This window comes from Pteropus medius, unplaced genomic scaffold (genome assembly GCF_902729225.1).
Source record: "Pteropus medius unplaced genomic scaffold, Ma_sr-lr_union100, whole genome shotgun sequence".
Classification (NCBI taxonomy): domain Eukaryota; kingdom Metazoa; phylum Chordata; class Mammalia; order Chiroptera; family Pteropodidae; genus Pteropus; species Pteropus medius.
In genome coordinates this window covers 1,617,033-1,638,032 of record NW_024354503.1, presented here as the reverse complement: position 1 = coordinate 1,638,032, position 21,000 = coordinate 1,617,033, and the positions used below count along the sequence as shown (strand labels likewise).

General features: G+C 35.1%; 1 protein-coding gene across 5 annotated transcripts in view; it reads left to right on the top strand.

Annotated features, from left to right (window-relative positions):
• The window catches only part of USP48 (ubiquitin specific peptidase 48), a 65,709-nt gene that overhangs the window by 23,776 nt on the left and 20,933 nt on the right, over positions 1-21,000 (top strand). For 4 of the 5 annotated variants that reach the window (XM_039854695.1, XM_039854696.1, XM_039854698.1 and 1 more), the window contains 9 exons: positions 2,838-3,017; positions 5,647-5,775; positions 6,571-6,720; positions 10,938-11,135; positions 12,328-12,442; positions 13,058-13,188; positions 15,002-15,073; positions 20,523-20,647; positions 20,796-20,918. In XM_039854695.1, the coding sequence (XP_039710629.1) occupies positions 2,838-3,017; positions 5,647-5,775; positions 6,571-6,720; positions 10,938-11,135; positions 12,328-12,442; positions 13,058-13,188; positions 15,002-15,073; positions 20,523-20,647; positions 20,796-20,918 (1,223 nt within the window). The remainder of the gene's footprint in view (positions 1-2,837; positions 3,018-5,646; positions 5,776-6,570; positions 6,721-10,937; positions 11,136-12,327; positions 12,443-13,057; positions 13,189-15,001; positions 15,074-20,522; positions 20,648-20,795; positions 20,919-21,000) is intronic. The other variant, XM_039854697.1, reaches the window with a different exon arrangement.

Genomic DNA, 21,000 nt, shown 5'->3' with positions numbered 1-21,000 from the left:
GATAAGTTCTAGGATGCTGTGAGGTAGTTTAAACAAGAAATAATTGACTACTTTTTCTTTTGGCAGTCTTCACTTAGCAAGCAGGATGATGATTCTTGTCAGAGAAAACAAACACCTTGCCCTTCCTGGAAGGACTATTTGATTTTCCTTTCAAGATTGATCTTACTGCTTATGAAATTTTTAATATAGAAATTATGTAATAAACTGTTTCCTTCTGTAACAAGGTTCTGGAGGCAGCTTACGGTAGAAACAAGCCATAAAACAAAACCTTTAAGAGAAATTATTGGAGCACTTGAGTAGCAATGTGTTAAATATTTAAGCTTTAAAATGTATGATGCAAAAAAGTAAAATAAAATAAAAAATAAAATGTATGGATGCTCTGTCAGTACTGTGGTTGAAAATTTACACCTCCTTGGAAGAAGGAAACAGCTACAGATTTTGCCACTGGACTTTGTTACTGTTAAATTTGGCTGAACAAATAAACGAGGCTGCATTTCTCTTTATATAGTAGTTTGCTTCCTGTCTCCTTTGTTCAGGTGATCGTTTGAAATTAGAGAAGTCTGATAGATTAGTGGTTACTCCAGGGCTGGAAATTTAGATCTAAAATCAGCACTTTCCTTGACTCCACTATTTGATTTTGAATAGTTGTTCTTACTATTGTTATTAAATTTATTATATTTTTGTCCAATTTATACTATAAAGAGAATGAGGAAGATATTTACAAATTAACTTAATAGGTTAAAAAGCACATGTAGAAATATTCAATTTTGGTATGTTGATTTACTAAATGTAGTAAACTTAATTTTTAAAGAAATAAAAATTGGCTTATTTTAGAACTGTTAACTAGAGCTTGTAAAATTTAATCCAGTAGATTATAGTTATAGGCCTGTCTTTCATAGGCTGTTGAAATGTTTACTATACAAATGTACTACCTTTTATGGGTAGAATACTAAAAACAAATTAACTTTTGCTATAATTGCTCAGGGTTCATTCTAGATAATTTGGAAAATATAGAAAGCATAAGGAGGATAATTAAAAACCTCCTGTAGCTGATTACCCAGACAACCAGTATTTGTATTTTTCTATGTTCTTATTTGCATGTGTCTGCACACACATATCCACACAAAGATGAAAAGATGTATCTAAAAGATGATCTATTTGTAAAAGGACTATTGACTCATTTCTTTAAATAGTGAGCCTGCAAGTACACAGACATCTGTAGACTGAGGGATCCTCATTCCTAAACAGTTAGCACCTGACTCTAACTCAACTCCTGCCATATTAGGGATGTTAATATCCTTGTAAGACCACTTCAAGAGTCTGGTGACTGAATAAAATATATAGAATTTCAGAAGAAACCAGTTATAGTTAAATATAAAGAACTGAAACCTAATAACAAAATACTAAGACCAATTTGTGATATAATCATATAGGTGCACAAAAAAGAACAGATTCCAGTAGCTGATCAAAACTACCATCATTCCTAAGTAGAAGAGTATAAAATCTGGTTATCTGCAACAGTGGTGATAGGAAAATTTTTGTGGTGTCTTGGTAATAGTTATAGTTACTACTAATTCTATGATTTGTCGTCATTAATTTAGGAAATACTATTAAGAACTGTTGTAGATGAGTTAATTGGTGTTTTTAAAAATATTTTAAAATACTTTTATCTTACCAAATATTTATTTCCAGCTGGGGTGGGTTTGGATCCAGGTATTAATCTGCAGTACTGTGTCCCCCACTGAGCTACAAGAATGCAGGGACTTTGTCCTTTCAGTCATTCCTATATCCTTTGTGCTTGAAATAGTATCTAGCATGTTTATTACTTGTTGAATGAGTGATTGGCTATAACTTCTGACTCACTGCTTGCAGTTTTTAGGAAATTACTTGATGAAATTGTCAAAGATGTGTGCAAAGATTTTTACTACAAAGATAATTATTGTTTATATTGGCCCTAAAATGCTACCAGTTTACATGTCCAGCAATATGGGAGTGGTCCAGTATATTGTTATGCTTGTACATAGTCATTATAAATTATTTTTGGAAGAATATTCAGTGGAACAATGTTAATGATGTATTTGTTAGGAAAAAACTGAAAGTTTCAGTTTTAATAGTGGTTATGTCTCTGGGATTACTAATGAATTTTTAAATTTGTTTTCTGATTTTTAATAATAAAACATATATTAGAAGTGATCTTTTCCCACAGTATATAATATCCTCTCCATAATTGGCTTAAGTTTAGAATCTAAAAGATTTTTTCCAAACTTTAAAATACTTTGTTTTAAAATGTAAGTGTTCGTTCATTTGCTGACATTTCGATGTATGGATAAAGCCTTCTCTTCTTGCATAAACCACTTGCATAGTATAGATAGGCTGTGATTTGTAGGTTTTGTTTATTTAAAGTGGGATAGGAACTGAAAAGATGAAGAAATCTGAGGGCAGAATCATTCTAGATTTTTTTATGTTTTCTTCTTTCTATAAACAATAGTTTTGCACTCAAATCTCATTAGTTTATATAATGAATTTTTGTAAGTTGGAAAATACCAACAGGTTTTTGGTCAGTATATGGCTCAGCCAGTTTATGCAAAAGGACAAAGAAGAGCCGAGTAGCTCTGTAGCCCTGAATGCCCAGAACGCCCCAGCTTTATAGAGGTAATGGAGAGGTGATACAGCTTAAGACGTCCACATAATTTTGTAAAATGAAACTTTTTCAGTCTTAGGTGACATGTTTTGAATTCTGTCAGCTACATAAAGAATCATATTCGTTATAATTCAGGTTCAGGATACAAGAAGACACATGGTTTCATGAAATTTCTTTCACTGTCCCCCTTCTGCAGGTGGTTCCTATGTGTATGAACTCAGTGCAGTCCTCATACACAGAGGAGTGAGCGCCTACTCTGGCCACTACATCGCCCACGTGAAAGATCCACAGTCTGGTGAATGGTACAAGTTTAATGACGAAGACATAGAAAAGATGGAGGGGAAGAAATTACAGCTAGGGATTGAGGAAGATCTAGGTAAAACCTTTAAGTTGTGAGTGCCCTTTTAAAATATAAATTTTTTTTTTACCGGAAATATTTGTGATAAATTATTACAGCCCGAGATTGTTGTGGCCTATCAAGGATATTTGCATTTCTTAAACACGTGAAATTTCTGAACATCTTTTATTAGCAAAATTTGATTTTTTAAAAAATGTTTTTGCTCCAGAGATGGTTTTCATAATTCATGTTTTCAGTACCATTTGAAGGCAAATATTTAATTTGCAGTTACCAGGTTAATTGGTTGAGGAGGGGAGAGGATGGTGAGTATTGAGGTAAAAATGATGAACAGTGGATTTAGTACAGTAGAATGTGTAGTCTTTTTCTCTGGGTCAAGAAATTTATTTTTGCGAAATAACTATAGCGAGGGAACTTGGCTCCAAGAAGAGTGTCTACTCCCTGTTAAGTGTCTGATCCCATCCCTGGAGCAGCGCCTCTGTGGGGTGGAAGCTGCTGTTTTGTAGTGATGAGATCTGCCATACAAAGCACTTCTTGAAATAGTATCCTAGTATGGACCTCTCATCGCCTCAGTTTTCCGAGGGCAAAATGCCCATTTATCCCCTTGAAGGAGTGAACAATTTTAGTAAGACCCCTCTTGGCTGAGGTTTTCATCACTTTTCTTACCTTGTTTAACATTTTGGGGTGAGGTTCGGATTGTGAGATCTAAATAAGAGAAAAGGAATGAGTGAATGGTGTGTGTCTCCTGCCACTGTGCTTCTTAGTGGATCAGAACCACTTTTCCAAGGTGTCAGACAGGGAGGAGCATGGCAGTGGGGGTTGGCTGTCAAGGTACATGGGTACTCTTTCTACACATCTTTGTTATAACAAATTCTTGTTATATGGTATTTTCTATTTTAAAATCACATTTAGATGTTTATAGACATTCAGCAGTATTGCTTCCGTGTTACCTAAGTAGTCTTCAAGTTCTTAGCATTTGCTTATATTTTTTCTCATTGTGATATTTTTACTAGGAATGAAATTGACATGTAGCTTTAAATTGTGAATAATTGAATTTTGATTTTATTTGACATTCTTTAAGGTTTATTTGATCTAATTTTTAGTCAGAATTGTAAGATTAAGAGCATCGTTAAAGTTGTCCTATTTGCTACATATAGGAAGTCCTAAATTTTAAAATAGTTCAAGAGACTACAGGCCAATCAGGATCCCATTCCAATGTTTTAGTACCCTTCGTTATTATGTGCAACTGACATTGCAGCTTTCATTTGTTTTCTTATCAAAAATACAGAAAAGTCTCTCATTTAAATACATTAGTTGTTCATTACTGTATTCTGTCTTGAACTTTAATGAATCATTTTATCTTCTACTTGACAGTGTAACGAAACTCTTAGGTCTTAATACTTTTCAGTTACAAATGACTGACCTCCTCTTGGCTGTACATGCTCCTGAGATTTTAAATCCCTGTGACAATGGTCTTCAAACGTTTTTGATATGTATTCTTTATAAGACTATTGAACAAATTTGCATTCCTTTTGCACGTTTTAAAATCCAACATTTATAAATTTCAGTTACTCTAAGTAATGTAATTTCTGACATATTATAAATAGTAAAACTGCAACATCACTTTTAAGAATATTCAAATGAAATTAAGTAACGGATTTGGTACCCTCATCATTTCTGTCAAAGATAAATGAACTGGTCTTTTTTCATAGCAGGACATTTTTAATGCTTTTCTTTTCTCTTGTATTTCTATTACACTGACCCTACAGAATTTTGTTCTAATGGAATATACTAAGTTAAAGCTCTAAATTGTTAAAAAGTTTTTAAAATTACAAATATCACTACATATTTAATCAAACCAATATAAATAAATTTTAAAAGTTAAACAAAAAATTTGTTTTTAATACATCTTTTAATGGATGAGACTTTTTATCACTGGGTGAGAAATTATATCTTTCTTTTGTAAAGTTGGGAATAGATGGCTGAGAAAGGAAAGGTGGAAATCATCAATGAAACCTCAACTTTGAGGCAGATTAATTTTTAGAAAAGTGAATTGAAGGTCTGGTAATTGACTTCCTTAGAACTGTCCATGACTTCATACCCCTTGGAATGTTACCCTGGGATGCACAGACTCAATTTGAAGATCACTGTCATATGGTATATTTACCATGTACAATACTTAATGTTTCTTCTACTTGCTACTGAATTCAAAGAGATGCATAGCTAATCTTTCTGCTCATTAATATTTCATTTCATTTTTTTTGAAGATGTCATTTTATTTCTATGGGCAATTAAGTCAGTTTATTTTTATAATTTAAGACTAACATTCAAATAATGTTGTAGTACTTTTTTTTTGTTCCAAGTTTGTCTTCATGAAAAACAGTATTTACTTATCTTTTAAATATGGAATTTGGCAGCCAAGGGGGATAGGATAGTACACTTGTTTAAAGATTCAAACATCTATAGAACCTGCTAAATTTGTGTTGCCTTTTAATGTTTTAGATCCATGTTAGAGTATCTTAAGTGTATATTTTAGGGATTGTTTTCTGTGGCCCCCCTTGTCCCTGCACCCCACTTCCCCACAACCCCCGCAAAAGAGTAAACAAACTCGGCATCCTAATTTAGTCATCTTTTGTTTTCCCTACCTCAGCAGAACCTTCTAAGTCCCAGACACGTAAACCCAAGTGTGGCAAAGGAACTCACTGCTCTCGAAATGCATACATGTTGGTTTATAGACTACAAACTCAAGAAAAACCCAACACAACTGTTCAAGTACCAGGTAAGCAATTTTCCAGGATTATGTAAGGCAAATATTTTAGAATACCATGCACAAAGGTCAATGACAAGAACAGATTGCTTTTATTTAGTAATATAGGTTGATTGCATATGGTAAATATTGATGAAAGTCGGTATAATCACAAATTTGCTTTAAAGTAGTGAGTTTTTAAAGTAAAGGAACCTTTAACAGAAAGAACTATTCCACTGACCCCCTCCCATCCCTGACAAGAAAGTAAAAGCCATTAAAAAAATCCTATAAGGAGTGAACACACAATGTAAATATATATATGCCTTACTGTTAAAATGTACAACTGAAACGTACTGGATTTCGTTAACCAATGTCACCATAAAAAATAAAAATAAAAATAAATCCTATAGGTAATTAAGACATGTATTTAAAGAGCAGTTTGGTTTGAATTTGTGAGTTTGGCCAGTTATTTATAAATTTTCTAGATTTTTTTTTTTTTTTTTTAAGGAAGAGTTGCTACTGGCCTGAAGGCAGTCTTGAGTTTTCATCTCACCTAATACTGTTCTGTTCTCTGTGGCACCATCAATTTTGAAGTTGCATTTCTGAACCATTGGATGGTTTGGGCTGGTGAACCAGGTGGGGGGAGTCGCATTCTAACGTCTGTCTTCGGGTTTACTTTTGCCTTCAGGTTGGAGGTCTCTAATAGAAAAGGAGACCACAGAAGGATGCTGCCACCAAAATCTTAGCCAATATTTGATATAATTTAAGATCAACATCTTTCTATGTCTAGAAACAGGATAATGTTATTTTTTCTTTCTGTTTGAACAGCCTTTCTTCAAGAGCTGGTAGATCGAGATAATTCCAAGTTTGAGGAATGGTGTATTGAAATGGCCGAGATGCGAAAGCAAAGTGTGGATAAAGGCAAAGCAAAGCATGAAGAGGTTAAGGAGCTGTACCAAAGGTTACCTGCTGGAGCTGGTCTGTAAGATATTCTGGGACAGCACTGTTGCCATTGAGTGCCTTGTTTCTTTTATGTTGACAACTGTATATGAACAAACTTTACTCTTTCTTATAACCCATTAATGCCAGCTTATGCACTATAAAATTGCTGTGTGAACCAGCAATAACTTGATGTGTAGAATCAAGCATATAATGTATATCATACTTTTCATTATCATGTACTTTTTAAAAAATGAGAAGCTCTTAGTAATTTATAAGGTTTAGGTCAGTTCTGGATATGACTCTTAAAGATATTTCTCTTCTGTGGGATATTAACTTGTTCTTAAAAAGAGTGATTGGGTTACTGTGGAAGCAGCTCACCCATTCTATTTCCTTGCATACTTTGTACCCTCACAATATTAATAGGCATTCTTTTATATGAATACTATTTTTTTATGATGCTATTAGATTAATTTGAATTTTAATATCAGATGTCATGCTAAGAATAGGAAAATGTTTTTGCTGACCTCTAATGTCTTAAGAATTGTCCCACATAATTTAGCTCATCCTTTTACTGTATGTGTTTATGCAGTTTACCTAGTGCTTCAAAAAGGAAACCTCAGCTTTTTAAGGCTAGCATGCCATTTGTAATAATATTTCGTCTTCGCCATTTCATAGACATAAATCCTCCATAACTAATTCCTACTTAAAGAAGAGAGGCAATTTAATCCTAATTTTAGAAAATAAATACTGAAGCATAATTGTATTTGTGGTTTTTGTCTTTTTGATAATATTTTACATTACTGCTATAATTTTAAACAAAAGATGGATATAAATTGCTAAATCTGAAGGAATAGCTCTTAAAAGTTTTTGCAAAATGACATCTTAATTTGATTCTGACCTTTCTTCGTAACCTGTTACTCTCACTTTGTCCCAAGGGTTGAGATTATCCTAAAGAATTAGACTGACCTTAATTTTACTGTACATGATTTGGAAATGAACATAGGATTCAAAGCTCTAAATTTATTCCGAAGAGTTGGGACCTAGAAATCTATTTTTTGAATTTTATTCACAGTTTTCATTATTCACTGAACAAGAGAAAGAGATTTACTGGGTTTGAAGTGAAATGCTCTGTGGAACCATTCTTAAAAACGGCACAACCCAAAGATGCAGTGTGTCCAGTTAACGCACACTTGTGGTTCTCTTGGCTGTTTTCATTCAGTCTAAAAGAACCTGTGCTTATGTTTTTAGAATTTAGAAAAAGTTACCAATACGTTTACCAATTATAAGCTTTACAGTTTTTTCTTAAGTTTTTTTGCAGTAAATATACATAGTAGAAGATCCATGTTGTCCCAAAATGTAAAATTTCAAAGCTAAGGACCATGTTTTTGTGCTGCCATTCGAAGTCTTCTGTTTTGTATTTTCTGAATCTTCTTTGTTTGTGAACATTATTTAAAGAGTCACTTGTCCTAAAATATAAGTCTCACTGGGAACATTAACCTTTTTGGCTCTTTTAAATTGAAATAACTTATCTCTAAATAATCTTAAATTATCTCTAGGTAAAGTGTTTCAAATGTTTTTGGTGACTCAGTCTTCCCAGACTTCATCATTCCAAAAGAAAATTTCCTGTGTTCAAAATCTGGGAATTAAAAAAATCATGAATAACTTTGAATCAAAATGTACATTTCCCCTTAGTAAATATTTTAGCAGTTGCTTTCCCTGTTTGTCAAATGCTTGAGATTTTATATAGTTCGTTATCTCCCGCTTGTTAATTAGAGTGCTCATGCCCATTTGGTAGTTGATTTATCCAGGCCTTTCTTTGGAAGATGACTCTTAGGTGGTTTGCTGAATCACAAATAATAGAGAATGTTTTTGAGAACCTGCCAGGAGTCTCTCTCTGACACAGAAAACCTCTGTAGTGTAAACACTTTCCACAAGCAGAATCTGCCTTAACTTGTACTAGACCCTGAATCCAAGGGACTCTATGGGCAGAGATTGATACAACTCTTTATAGTAAAGGAGATTGAAAATGGAAAGAAAGACGTCTGTGACCACAGTCACCCTTTCTTCCATGGCTCCTCCAGCACACCGCAGTGGCTCTACAAATCTGGAAACCTGGCTGAGTTAATAAGTGTGCCATTACATGAGTTACAGGCCCAGTCTCCTCTCTCTTCCTTTCTCTTCTTACTATAAAACCATACATGATATTTCTAATCTTCATTTCATACATTGAATTAGTATTAAACTACTCAAAACCAAAATAATAAGCTTCACTTGGAAGTTTTCTGTGGGACTCTGGTAGGAGATTAGAAAATGTTGCCTTGGACTAGCTGCCTTCGAGGGTGGTTGTTGTTTGGGGCGGGGTTATAGTCACCTGGGCTTTGAATCCACAGACCACCCCTTGGCAAGGAGTACTTTGTGCACTTTTAGTTTTCCTAGATTTCTTCCCTTATAAGGGTCAGGATTTTTATGGCTTATTTTTTCAGTTAAGAGTTGCAGGTATTGTCCTCTAGTCACCCTTCACCTGCTGCTAGGGAAATAACACCTGGTAAATTCTTGAATGTCGCTTTGTATCACAATCATGTTTTCCCTCCTTCGATAGCCTTCAGGTTACTAAAAATTTTAATCTACGTAACTATATTTGTGAAAAGATTAGATAGGCTAAGACTTTCATTTTGTTTTCTTAGAGAGGAGGGATTTATCTTTGCATTCTTAAGATACCCAGTGTACTCTGTCCCTGCTAGATTAAACTTGATAAGTGGCAAATAAAATTGAGAGGTATTTTAAATTGAATTAACCATATCATGTATTGTGAAATGCCACAGCCATGTTACATATACTGAATCTTAAGGTCTCCTCTTTTATATATTGTGTGAATGTATAATTAATTTTTCTATATCTCTTTTCTTCCAAAAAGCTCAAAAATGCTTCACATAGCTTATCTTTTACATTCAACAACATCCCTGTGAGGTAGGTAGAAGGCAGGTATTATTACCTTCATTTTACAGATAAAAGACCTGAAGCATAGAGTTTAAGTGACTTGCTCAAGTTCAGTTTCTTGGTGGCAGAACTTGGATTAGACCTTGGTCATAACTTGCAGTCACGAGCTCTTCTGTAGCTGCAGCAGAGCTGATCAGTCAGAAGGCTCTCAGTTGGTGATGTACCGTTTTAGCACAAATAAGGATCCACCAATTCTGAAATTTTTTTGGTAAACATCGGAATAAATGTTTTATTTAAACTAACGATAGAAGTTAGTTTCCTAGATTTGTAACTCAGAGAAGTATAAAATTGGTCAAAATGGGCTTTGAGTTGAATTGTCTATCCCTCAGATCTCATCAGAAGTAGTACATAATTACAAATACATCAATTCAACCTCTGTATGTTTTCTTCTATGTTTTATGCTGGGACTCACTGGAGCTCTTTGTAAGTAATCAAAGCTGGCCCTTTATCTTTAATTTTGACTTCTAGGGAACTCAGGGACTCTGTTTTCCCAAACTAAAACTTACGCTGAGGTGTTTCATTTCGTCTCAATTTTTGCAACTCCAGAATTGATAATAATTTAGTTCTAGTGTATTTCATCCTGGAATTTGCTTAAAATAGCTTACTTTCTTGAAATACATAATAATGTAACGAATAGATCATGATATGGATTTGGGTGTGGACTTCAAATACCTTTTTATTGATGTCAGTATCATCTTGGATGAAGAAAAGTCCAGTGGTGGAAATGGGCTTGTAAAAGTGCGATTAGAGCTTCTGATAGGTTTTTCTAACTTAGAACTCAGTCGGGCTTCTCCTTTTAATTTTCAGATATATATCACATATTGATGAAAAGTGTTGATGAAAATTATTTGTGGAACAAATCTAATAGGAGATGAGGTTGTGTAGTTTGCGAGCCATCGTGGAGCGTGGCTTGTGGTCAACCATCACAGTGTCCTGATCAAAGCTCTGCTCTGCTATCAAGCAAGACACTTGTCTCTGTGGATAGCTCTCGGGTAGAATGTGGTTAATAATACCAGCCGATCTCATAGGGCACTGTGTAGACTGGTCCCTGTTGTTCCTAGCTCTTTGAACTCAGGAGAGAGGTAGTTAAATGGAGCTTTGTGTCATACTCATCAAACATCCTTCCTAAACAATGATTCTCCTGATTCTGCTAACTTTGGACAGAGTTTGCATTATCTTTTGAGAAAAATGAATGTATCACTCAGCTAAAAAAGCTGTAAAAATACATAGGCTCTTTCTCTTGTTTTCTTCCTCAGAGCCCTATGAATTTGTCTCTCTCGAGTGGCTGCAAAAGTGGTTGGATGAATCGACTCCTACCAAACCTATCGATAATCACGCCTGCCTGTGTTCTCATGACAAGCTGCATCCTGATAAAATATCAATTATGAAGAGGATATCTGAATATGCGGCCGATATTTTCTACAGTAGATACGGAGGAGGACCAAGACTAACTGGTAATTTGAGGTGTCTTCTCTACAAAAAAAAAAAAGAGCGAGAAATGCTTTAAGTTCTCATCATACAATCCTTATGATCATCCGACCAAACTATGCTCAACCAGATGTTGCTTACACTTAACAGAAAGGATTTGCTAAATAAAGACGTTAAGCAGCATTATATGTGTCGTATTTATACTATTAGAAAAGAAACTGATACTATTCATTGAGAGTTTTTTGTTGTTCTCTTCCTTTAAGGCAGACAAAATAGGATGCTTCTGAGGAAATCATCTGGTAGTTTTTCATTACTTTATACAGTACTCTTCAAAGAATTTGAACCCTGAGCTGGTTGATTGCAAGTCTTATGGCTTCCTGCTATGGTGACTTTTAACAGTGTGAGATCTACAGATTGTTATTCAGCTTATGAATGGGAGCTGGTTGATTTTACCCTGAATACAACCAATCACGTAGAGTCCGCAGTCTTATTTGGTTCCGGTTGCCTCTCCCCATCACATTTTTCTTTTTAACAAGCAGCTGGCAACACAGCTTCCCTTCTAATCTGTAGATGAGTCTAATAAATGAGATTGTGCAACCACCACCCCCACCACCGTTTGCCCTAAATTAAATGCTATTTTCTGATTGGGTACCACTTCCTGCATAAAAACTGGCATTTAACTACATAGTCAGGCCTTCTCTTGTACACATCTGGAATGTTGCTTTTTAAATTTCTGTTTTTGATTTAGAATCAGTAAACTGTGCAATGAGAAGATCTTTCAAAGAATCATTTTCATATGATCCCTAGAACTGTGTGTTTTAAATCAGGCCCTTGATTTTTCTTTGCCCTTTTGTGTTTTGTGCTTTGAAGTGTTCCAGTAGTTAATACCCTTAAACAGTTAACAAGATACATGACTGCCCTGACTTCCTGAGGGTCTTTTATAGATCGTGTGAATGTATAATTAATTTTTCTATATCTCTTTTCAATTGTTTGATTATGGTCTTGTAAATTTTGCATCTAAACCTTGTACTTCATGGTAAAGATAGTTTTAGCATATACACATTTCATCTCTTATTGTTTTTTATGTAGATAACATTGTTGATATATCTAATTTGCTATATTGTCAAAATTTGTGATTTCTCTGTTTTGCGAACATTTTCCTAACAGAAATCTCTATGTAAGTAAACTATATTTCCTTTTATTTTCTCTTGCCTCTAGTGAAAGCTCTGTGTAAGGAATGTGTAGTAGAACGTTGTCGTGTGTTGCGTCTAAAGAACCAACTAAATGAAGATTATAAAACTGTCAATAATCTGCTAAAAGCAACAGTAAAAGGGTATGTTCCACAGTGTATGTCGTTTACGATAAACTAAAAAAATTTTAAGAGGTAATAACCAAGTAGCTGATTATTTACAGATAATAGGGAGTTGGGATTTTTCGAAGAAAGGAGAGTGATGAAGTAGATAGCTGAGCCAGGTTAAATTTTGCAGATTGTCACTGTGGCAAAAAATAAAGCTGAGTCACATAGCCTTTGTGACTGTATTCCATCCGTTAGAAAGATAGAAGGAGAGATAAGGATCTGAGGCCTGACCAAACCAAAGCAGGGTTGATAGAGACTTTGTATAGAGACATGGATATTTATATGTGAGTGCCTCTTAAAGGCACAGCTGTATGTAGTTGTGAATAGTAATCAAGGGAAAGAGAGTGGCCAGTTGATTGGTGTGATTGACATGAATGTAAATGTGTGTTAGAGGAAGCAGGTAAGATTTAGGATGGAAACAAAATATGAGATTCAATAGTGAGGAATAAAACTGGCCAAAATGAGGAAGTGAGTTAAAAATATTGTGTATACAGCAGATTTTGAGTGTAATTCATTTTAGCTATGACATTTGTAAGGAAAGAAGGGGAGAGGATGTTACTCGCATGGTTTTACTTTCTCTCTGTTCCTCAGCAATGATGGATTTTGGGTGGGAAAATCCTCCCTGCGCAGTTGGCGCCAGCTAGCTCTTGAACAACTGGATGAGCAAGATGGTGACGCAGACCAAAGCAATGGAAAAATGAATGGCAACAGCTTGAATAAAGGTAACATCTAAAACTGTAGGTAGTAGTGAACTATACTACAAAACTCTAAACATTCATTTTTAAAATTACTAAAATTCATTTAATAAAATTGGTTTAATTCTCATCTATGTAATTTTAAAGATAATTTTTCATAAAAAACTTAAAGTTCTCAAGAATGTGTCAGAACAAATAAAGAATTTTTAAGCCATTGATACTGAGCAAGGGTTCAGCACCTCAGATGAATTCTTTATAACCTGACATGTGTTGGGTGCAAGGTCTCTCTAGATAATCACATGCAAAATTAATTTTAATTTTGCTCCAGACTAAAATTTTTAAGAAAGGTAATTCTGCTGCAAATTACATAGTACGTTTTGGTTATAGATTATCTGTCACAGTTACCAGCTGCTTTTGTCAAGTAGAGGAGTATATACTTCTGTGTTTTTCATCTTAGGAGAGAAGGCAGCTTGTGTAAGTCAACTTTTAACTTTTTTAAGGCATCAAGGGAACTTGGGACATAGAAACTATTTTTAGATTTAAAATGTAAGCTAATGGTTTAATCAGCTTACTATTTCAGAGATATAGATCCACTAGCAATTATTTAACCTATTTTTCTTATCTCCAGATATTAGTAATTACATACGTATTTATCATTTTAATATTAATCATTTTACTAAAATACTTTATATCTTCTGCATTCAAGCATGTTATATCATTTAATTTTACTTGGTGTGGGTCCTCATATCACTACCTTACTTTTTGAGAAAATAAAAATACTAAAGCCACTATAGTTTTAAGCTGTGAATTTTATCATTTTTAAATTTGAGGAGTTTAAATAAATTCCTAGAAATTGCTGGATCAGAGAATAATACCCATATATAATTGTCATATACAGATACATAGTGGTAAATTTCCTCCAAAAAGTATATTGGGGGTTTGTTTTGACATGCTTTTGTCAATATACAGAGTACATCAGTCACATCAATTTTTATCATTTTGATATATTAAAAATGACTTAGGAGTGTTAAGGCTTGCATCTTTTAAAATTATCATTGAGATTGACCGTCATCGTATATTTGAGAAGTTGTTTGTATTAGTATATGTGAGACACAGAGAGAAAGAGAGAAGAGACCAGAGAAAGTTATGTAGTAATGTCCTTCCTTTGTCCATTTCTCTACTTGAACTTTTTAATAAATATTTTTAGTAAGTATTCTTTATATATATTAAATGTATTAAATACATTGTGTACTTAACCTGGAAAACCCATGATAACTATTCTAATCTCCTGAAACTTAAGACTTTATTTGATCATGTTCCTGGTATACACAACTACAAATTGACGGTGATACAGTGTAGACAAGTAGGAAAAGCAGATATTGGAAGAGAAATGTTAACAGGAAAAGTTCTTATTATATATGTGTTAGCTGTTAAAAGTTAAGTCCTTATTGCATTAGTCTCTAAAGCTTTCTATTCAACCCCTTAAAAGAGTAAGTAGGTGAGAATGACATGACATGTGGATGATTAACTTGCTTTATGACACAGTATTCTGAATATCTTGACTAGAATTAATGGAAGGATATGTAAATTATTTTTCAGTTTGAAAAAGGCACATTTTCTTGCATAACCTAACTCTTTAAAAAGTAAAACTGCCATTCAGATATTCTTCTTTCCTTTTAAGGTAAAGAAATATAACACTTCTTAACGGAACTATGTAGGAATCATTGGGGTCTAATTTTAAAGTTTTCTTTGTTCAAAATTGTGCAGAGTAGTGTCTCTGCTACTTTGAACTTTACATATAACAGCCAGAGCAGTTATTACCTGTATTTCTTTTGATTAGATGAATCAAAGGAAGAAAGAAAAGAAGAAGAGGAAGAATTAAATTTTAATGAAGACATTCTATGTCCACATGGTAAGCCAGAAGCATAAACCTTCCATTGTTAGTCAGATTTTAGCATATGGTAAATATTTTTGTTAAATGTTTCACACTTTCTCAGAAGGATTAGGCCTTAATATGGCAGCCATGACGGAGTAACTGGCTTTCTAAACAGTACTTGTTTCTAACATTTTTGTTCTCATACCCTTTTTATCTGTTAGTTTCTACTGCCTGATTTCATGCCCATGCCTCTAATACCTTTTCTTCTCTCCTTGCAAAAAAAAATTAAAAAAATATATATAGAACTCAGGATGTCCCCATATTTAGAGGAGAGGGAACTTTTAGTCCCTTTTTACATTGAGGGCTTTCTTTGTTGAAGGGAAGAATTTCAATTATTTCCTATGACTGTCTTTGTCCAGTTTGAACACTTTGAGAACAATGTTCATATATTTCTTCTTCTTAAAGGTATGTTTTGTTTAGTTTTTTTTTTTGACATTTATTGACTAGCAACTGTGCTATATACTCTTAATAGTAATTTCCAAATCCTTATTAATCTATGTATTTGTTTATGTAGTTCTCATTTGGTCTTAGTGCTCATTTCTAATAAGTAACTTTTTACGAGGGATTCGTTATATGTGAGACATGATTTTCTATTATGTTAGCACTAAGAGAGTCAAGCAGGTGTCTGCTTCTTGAAGCCTTCTACTGTGTAAGTCCCCTCACCCCCCACACCTCTTTAAAAAATTCTATCCTGGGAAAAGTGGTCCTAGAGAAGTTGGGATGTCAGTGGTTAATACTATTAACCCACTTCTGCGCATTTCTTGTTGCATGCTAATGTATTGCCAATACTCAGAATTCTTGTTGGTCCTAATAAATTTCTAATTTTAGTTTTCACTTTATTGGTTCATTATAAACCAGTATATGATGCCTCACATTTACCCTCATGTACACCAGCGCTTTTATATTAAGGGTCCTTGATGACACTGATGATAATAGTCACTTGGGTGGTACTTGCATGCTGAACTTTCTGGACATTGTCTCACGCACTTTACCTTACTAGCTGAGTGACATCTTATTTATTGGCCACGCAACTAGGAAGTGGGGCAGGGGTCTTCCTGGGATGTGGATTCGGGTCTTTGGATCCCAAGCCCATCCATCCTTTCCGTCTCATCGCCTGGTTCCCAGTTTGTGTCCTTACACTAGTAGTGCACAGTAGGAGCACAAGTGTAAGAGAAGACGAGGCTTTCTGGTGGTAAACAGATTGAATAAGTAGAGGGAGGCAAAGTGAATAGCCAAAAGTAGGTTAGTTTTTCTCTTAATGCTGTCATATCAGCTCTTCACAGCATAGATATGGACATGGGACAAGTGCCTCCATTTTGAGAGTCGAGGAATCTGGTGAAATACCAAGTTTCATGCTTGGTGCTTCCCCGCTGGTTGAAACAGTGCCAGGACCCAGATTGTCATCTTATTCTTTAGCTCACTGACTTTTGCTCTGTCTTCCCACCTCTCGTCTCATCTTGTCATTTCAGTATAACAGTTTTGATTAGAGAGCATGGCAGAGCTGGATATGATTTCAGGACATGTGCTGCATTCCTTGGCAGAAATTTTACACAAGAGCTATTTTTTAGATCTTTAGCTTGAGCTGCAACTTGGTGGCACTTTGGTGCTATACTTTGTTATCTAGTATTTCAGCTGTTGTTTTCGTAGACATCACCTATTGGTGTACCGTGTCCATGAGGTCAGGTTTTTCAGGTGCATGATATTGGCCCAAGTACATTTATCTTGAAACTTGTTCCTGAAATGTGTTGATCATGGTGGTGGTGGTGGTAGTTAGTACTAAAGTACTAATAGTATGATGATAATGGAAATTTACTGAATGTTTACACACACATATGTGCCCCATAGTTTTCTGGGTGTGTAGGTATTAACTCACTTATATACAACCCTGAGAGGTCAATATTACTGTCATATCCAGTGTACTGAAGCATAAATAAACTGAGGCATAGAGAGGTGGGAGTCATTTGCTCAAGGTCACCACGTTAATGGGTAGTTTTGCCTGGGTATATAGTTGTTTGAAATTATTTTTCTTCAAAAATTTGAAGGACTTGCTCTATTTTTCATTGTACCATTTGTCCAAAACCATTATTCAGAAGTAATTTTTTTCCCTTCCGTTTCTGGCAGCATGTAAGATCTTGTCTCCGGTGTTCAGTGACATCTCACACTGACCTGCCCAGGTGCACGCCCTACCTCATTTACTGTGCACAGGGTGCTCTGTGCAGGCTGTGTGCATGTAGGAGGGCTGGTGACTAAGAGCTTTGCTGCCAGGATGCCCTAGTGGAGCTGTTCACTGGGGAATTCTTAATGTCACTTTCTGCTCTAGGGCTGCTCAGATTTCTCCATAGATATCGTCCATTCTCCTGCCTGGAAAATGTAGGCATGGCTGTCACTTGCGGTTTCAGGGTAGCAGAGAAAGGGCTTGGGAATCTGCATTCTGTGTAGAAATGTCAGCTCATTCCCTCATTCATCTCTGTGCTTTGTATCCCTACCCAGTGCAGTGGCCTTAGGTTTTATGTCATCAGAGAGCTCGTGGTCTTCTTTTATGGGTAGAAGGGGGCAGTTATCTGAAGGGCGTAGAGGGAGGGGAACTGAAATTTTATTTAACTGCCTCTTAAATAGACTTTTAATCCATTCTCTTATTTTTTTAAACTCCACCCATACTACTAGGTGCCCCCGTTGTCTGGGTCTGTGGGAGCAGTTCTACAGTATAGTAAATTTGGTTACTTCTTGCCTTATTGCCAATTTAAAGTTTATTTTTCATGTGTCTTATCCATCTGCTTTTAGGCTTCTGAAATTTTTGTTGTTGTTGTTTCCGCTCTCTTCTTTTTAATCTAGCATTATGATTTTAAATCTTTTTAAAAAATCCTTTTTCTGTGGTTTAATGGTGTTTCAAGAAGCAACTGAAAGTAAATGCAGTTTTAAAACATTTTTATCTGGAAGTCCTTGTTTTGAATTTTCATGTTTTTATAACAAAATCTCCATTTATTTCTAAAGCCCTGTATATATTTAACATCACAGATTTTATGTGAATTAATCACTGGATTATATTTCATTAGAAGATTTACTACTACCATAGAGTTTAGCATTTATTGCAGATATTATATATGCATCAGGCTTTCTTAGCCATTTTACTTTATATGTACTTATAACTTACTGTAACTTGTCTTGTTAATAACACCTCTTTTGCTTAGCAGATGGCCTTTGTTTTGTTTTGTTATATGTTCTTCTGACATTCTGTGGCCCAAATTATTACAGTTTGAACTAGATTTTTTGGGGGAGGGTGTTTATCCAAAATCTAAGCTCATTGTTAACTAGATTTCTATTTTTACCATAAGAATCTTTGGGGATTAGGTTATCCAATTATGTTTGGTGAATGAAATCTCTCATGACTGCTTTGCTCTTGTATTGAGAGATGTTCCTCACAGGATGGGTTAAGTTGTTGGCTTTCCCTTTACAAATTTAAGAAACAGTGTTATTTATTGCAGGATACAAGTCTGATTCCGAAAAACTCATGTCACAAGTAAAAGTGAATTACTGTGAGGTCATACACAATATTAGGACATATTAAATCATGGTATTATTAAAATGATATGAAACTAAATTTAGAAACATGGCTAAGAAATTAAGAGTGGAGGACTTTATAATTATTACCAATTAGACTGCAGTAAAATGACTTATTGAAAATACTTTTCTGATTTCAGAAATAAATTTGGATTGTTCTTTTCTAATTATATGAGTAATACATGGGCAACATGAAAGCCAGTCAATAAGTAAAAGTACCCCCACATCAGAACAACAGGCAGTATGCATCCATAATATCTGTGGAATCCTATTGAAGTGTGTGTGTGTGTATATTGTTTCCTTCATTCCCTCTCCTTTCTGTACCCAGATTGGGTTATACCACTTACACGCAGAGGAAGAGTTTGTTTTGTTTTTTAAGGGGAAAAAAGGGAAACCAGTTTAAAACTTAATCGCCTTGGAGTTCTTTCTAAAAAATCAGATCATGGAAATCTACCTTAATCCTTTTTATGGCTGCATTCTATTTCACCATAAAGACGTACTCTGTTAGGGTTTGATAATCTAATCTTTTTGGGGGGAGGATATCCCGATTGTGTCTGGGGATAGGCGTGTTGGAGTAAATTTTCATAGCCTCCGAAGAAATTTAAGAGCCTCCTCAGAAAGAAAGTTAATTTTTACATTGTGACCTATTTTTCTCTGGTCATAAGTTTATTAAAGCAAAGTAATCTTTTCTTGAGATTATTCAAAGCTCAATAAGAAATGAAGAGTAGAAGTTAAAAAGATGGATTTTGAGGGATTAGAAATTATGGGGTTTAGGTGGGTCAGACCTGGGTCATATCCCAGCTTCGTTATTCACCAGCTGTGGTGACCCTGGGCATATTAATTTCTCTAATTCTCAGTTTATTAGGTAAAACACATAAATCAAAGAATGATGATACTGTGTTTAGAAAGTCTCTGGCTTTATTACTCTTAATAAACCTGGAGGTACCTGGCCATTGTGGGTAGAAACAAATGAAGGGCTTTGGAAACTGAAAGGTGCTTTTCTGGATAGTGACCCATACAGGTATTTTAAGTACAGTTCACTGATTTGTCAATCGGGAGCAGCTGAGACAGTAAAAACTAGAACCACAAATGGAGTGAGAGATAAAGTGGAGAGAAAGGCCCTGGCAAGTTAGATATAGATATGTAAACAGTAAACAGGTGGAGCTGCTGAGGATGCAGGTTGCTGCCATCTGGGTTCCCATGACCTTCTAAGAAGAGAATGGGTGGTGATGACTAATATTCCTCTCTTTGGAGACTTTTAAAGATCTACAGGGGTTGTGGGGATGACAGTAGCAAACTAGTTGGATCCTGTGCTGGAGACGGTTTTCCAATTGTAGAATAAATTGCTGTATTGCTTAACTTTGAATTGATAATTTAAGAGAACGAACCTGAGAGGATTGGACACCACACCACCTTGAAAATGCCATTTTAATTCAGGATGATTTCAGTAAAGTAACACAATCAAATAGGAGAAAATAAAGTCTGCAGGAAATTGTGACATTTGAGTGTGGGCGGAGATGAAATGCTGTTTAACAGCCCCTTGTCCAGCACAGAGACACTAGGATCCCTGGTGGCCTTTTTTTTTACCGGCAGGAAGAAAGATAGGAAATGCACAACTTCTGTCTCCTGATTTTTCAACTACAGACCTAGATTAAGGACATAAAGAAGTGGCTTTTTTAGAATTAGATGCAATAAAAAAATTAGAGACTTTTGAAACTAAGGAAAGAGTTACAACACTTTAGAAACGAAGGAAATAGTATACCTACAAATTTTTCTTAAGTATAGGAAATAGATTTTTGGAGGCTATATGCTGACTTTTTTAAGTCTTTTTTTTTTTTCTTCAAATGTAATTTTTTTTTAACCTCAGGGGAGTTATGCATATCTGAAAACGAAAGAAGGCTTGTTTCTAAAGAGGCTTGGAGCAAACTGCAGCAGTACTTTCCAAAGGCTCCTGAGTTTCCAAGTTACAAAGAATGCTGTTCACAGTGCAAGGTACCGAATGCTATGCTGGAAAGTTCTGGAACTCGCATGCCACCTCCCTGCACTGACTTCCTTGCATTGTTCTCCTAATGAGAGTGTGGGGAGGAAGCAAGTCCTATGCTATCAGCAGGAGATAGTTGATTATTTCATTTTCTTTCAGATTTTAGAAAGAGAAGGGGAAGAAAACGAAGCCTTACATAAAATGATTGCAAATGAACAGAAGACTTCTCTCCCGAATTTGTTCCAGGACAAAAACAGACCCTGTCTCAGTAATTGGCCAGAGGTATCATGATCCCCAGCAAGGATAGAATTCATCTTAGCTTTTTCAGGCTTTTGTCAGTCTCTCCCTCCCCACACACACACAT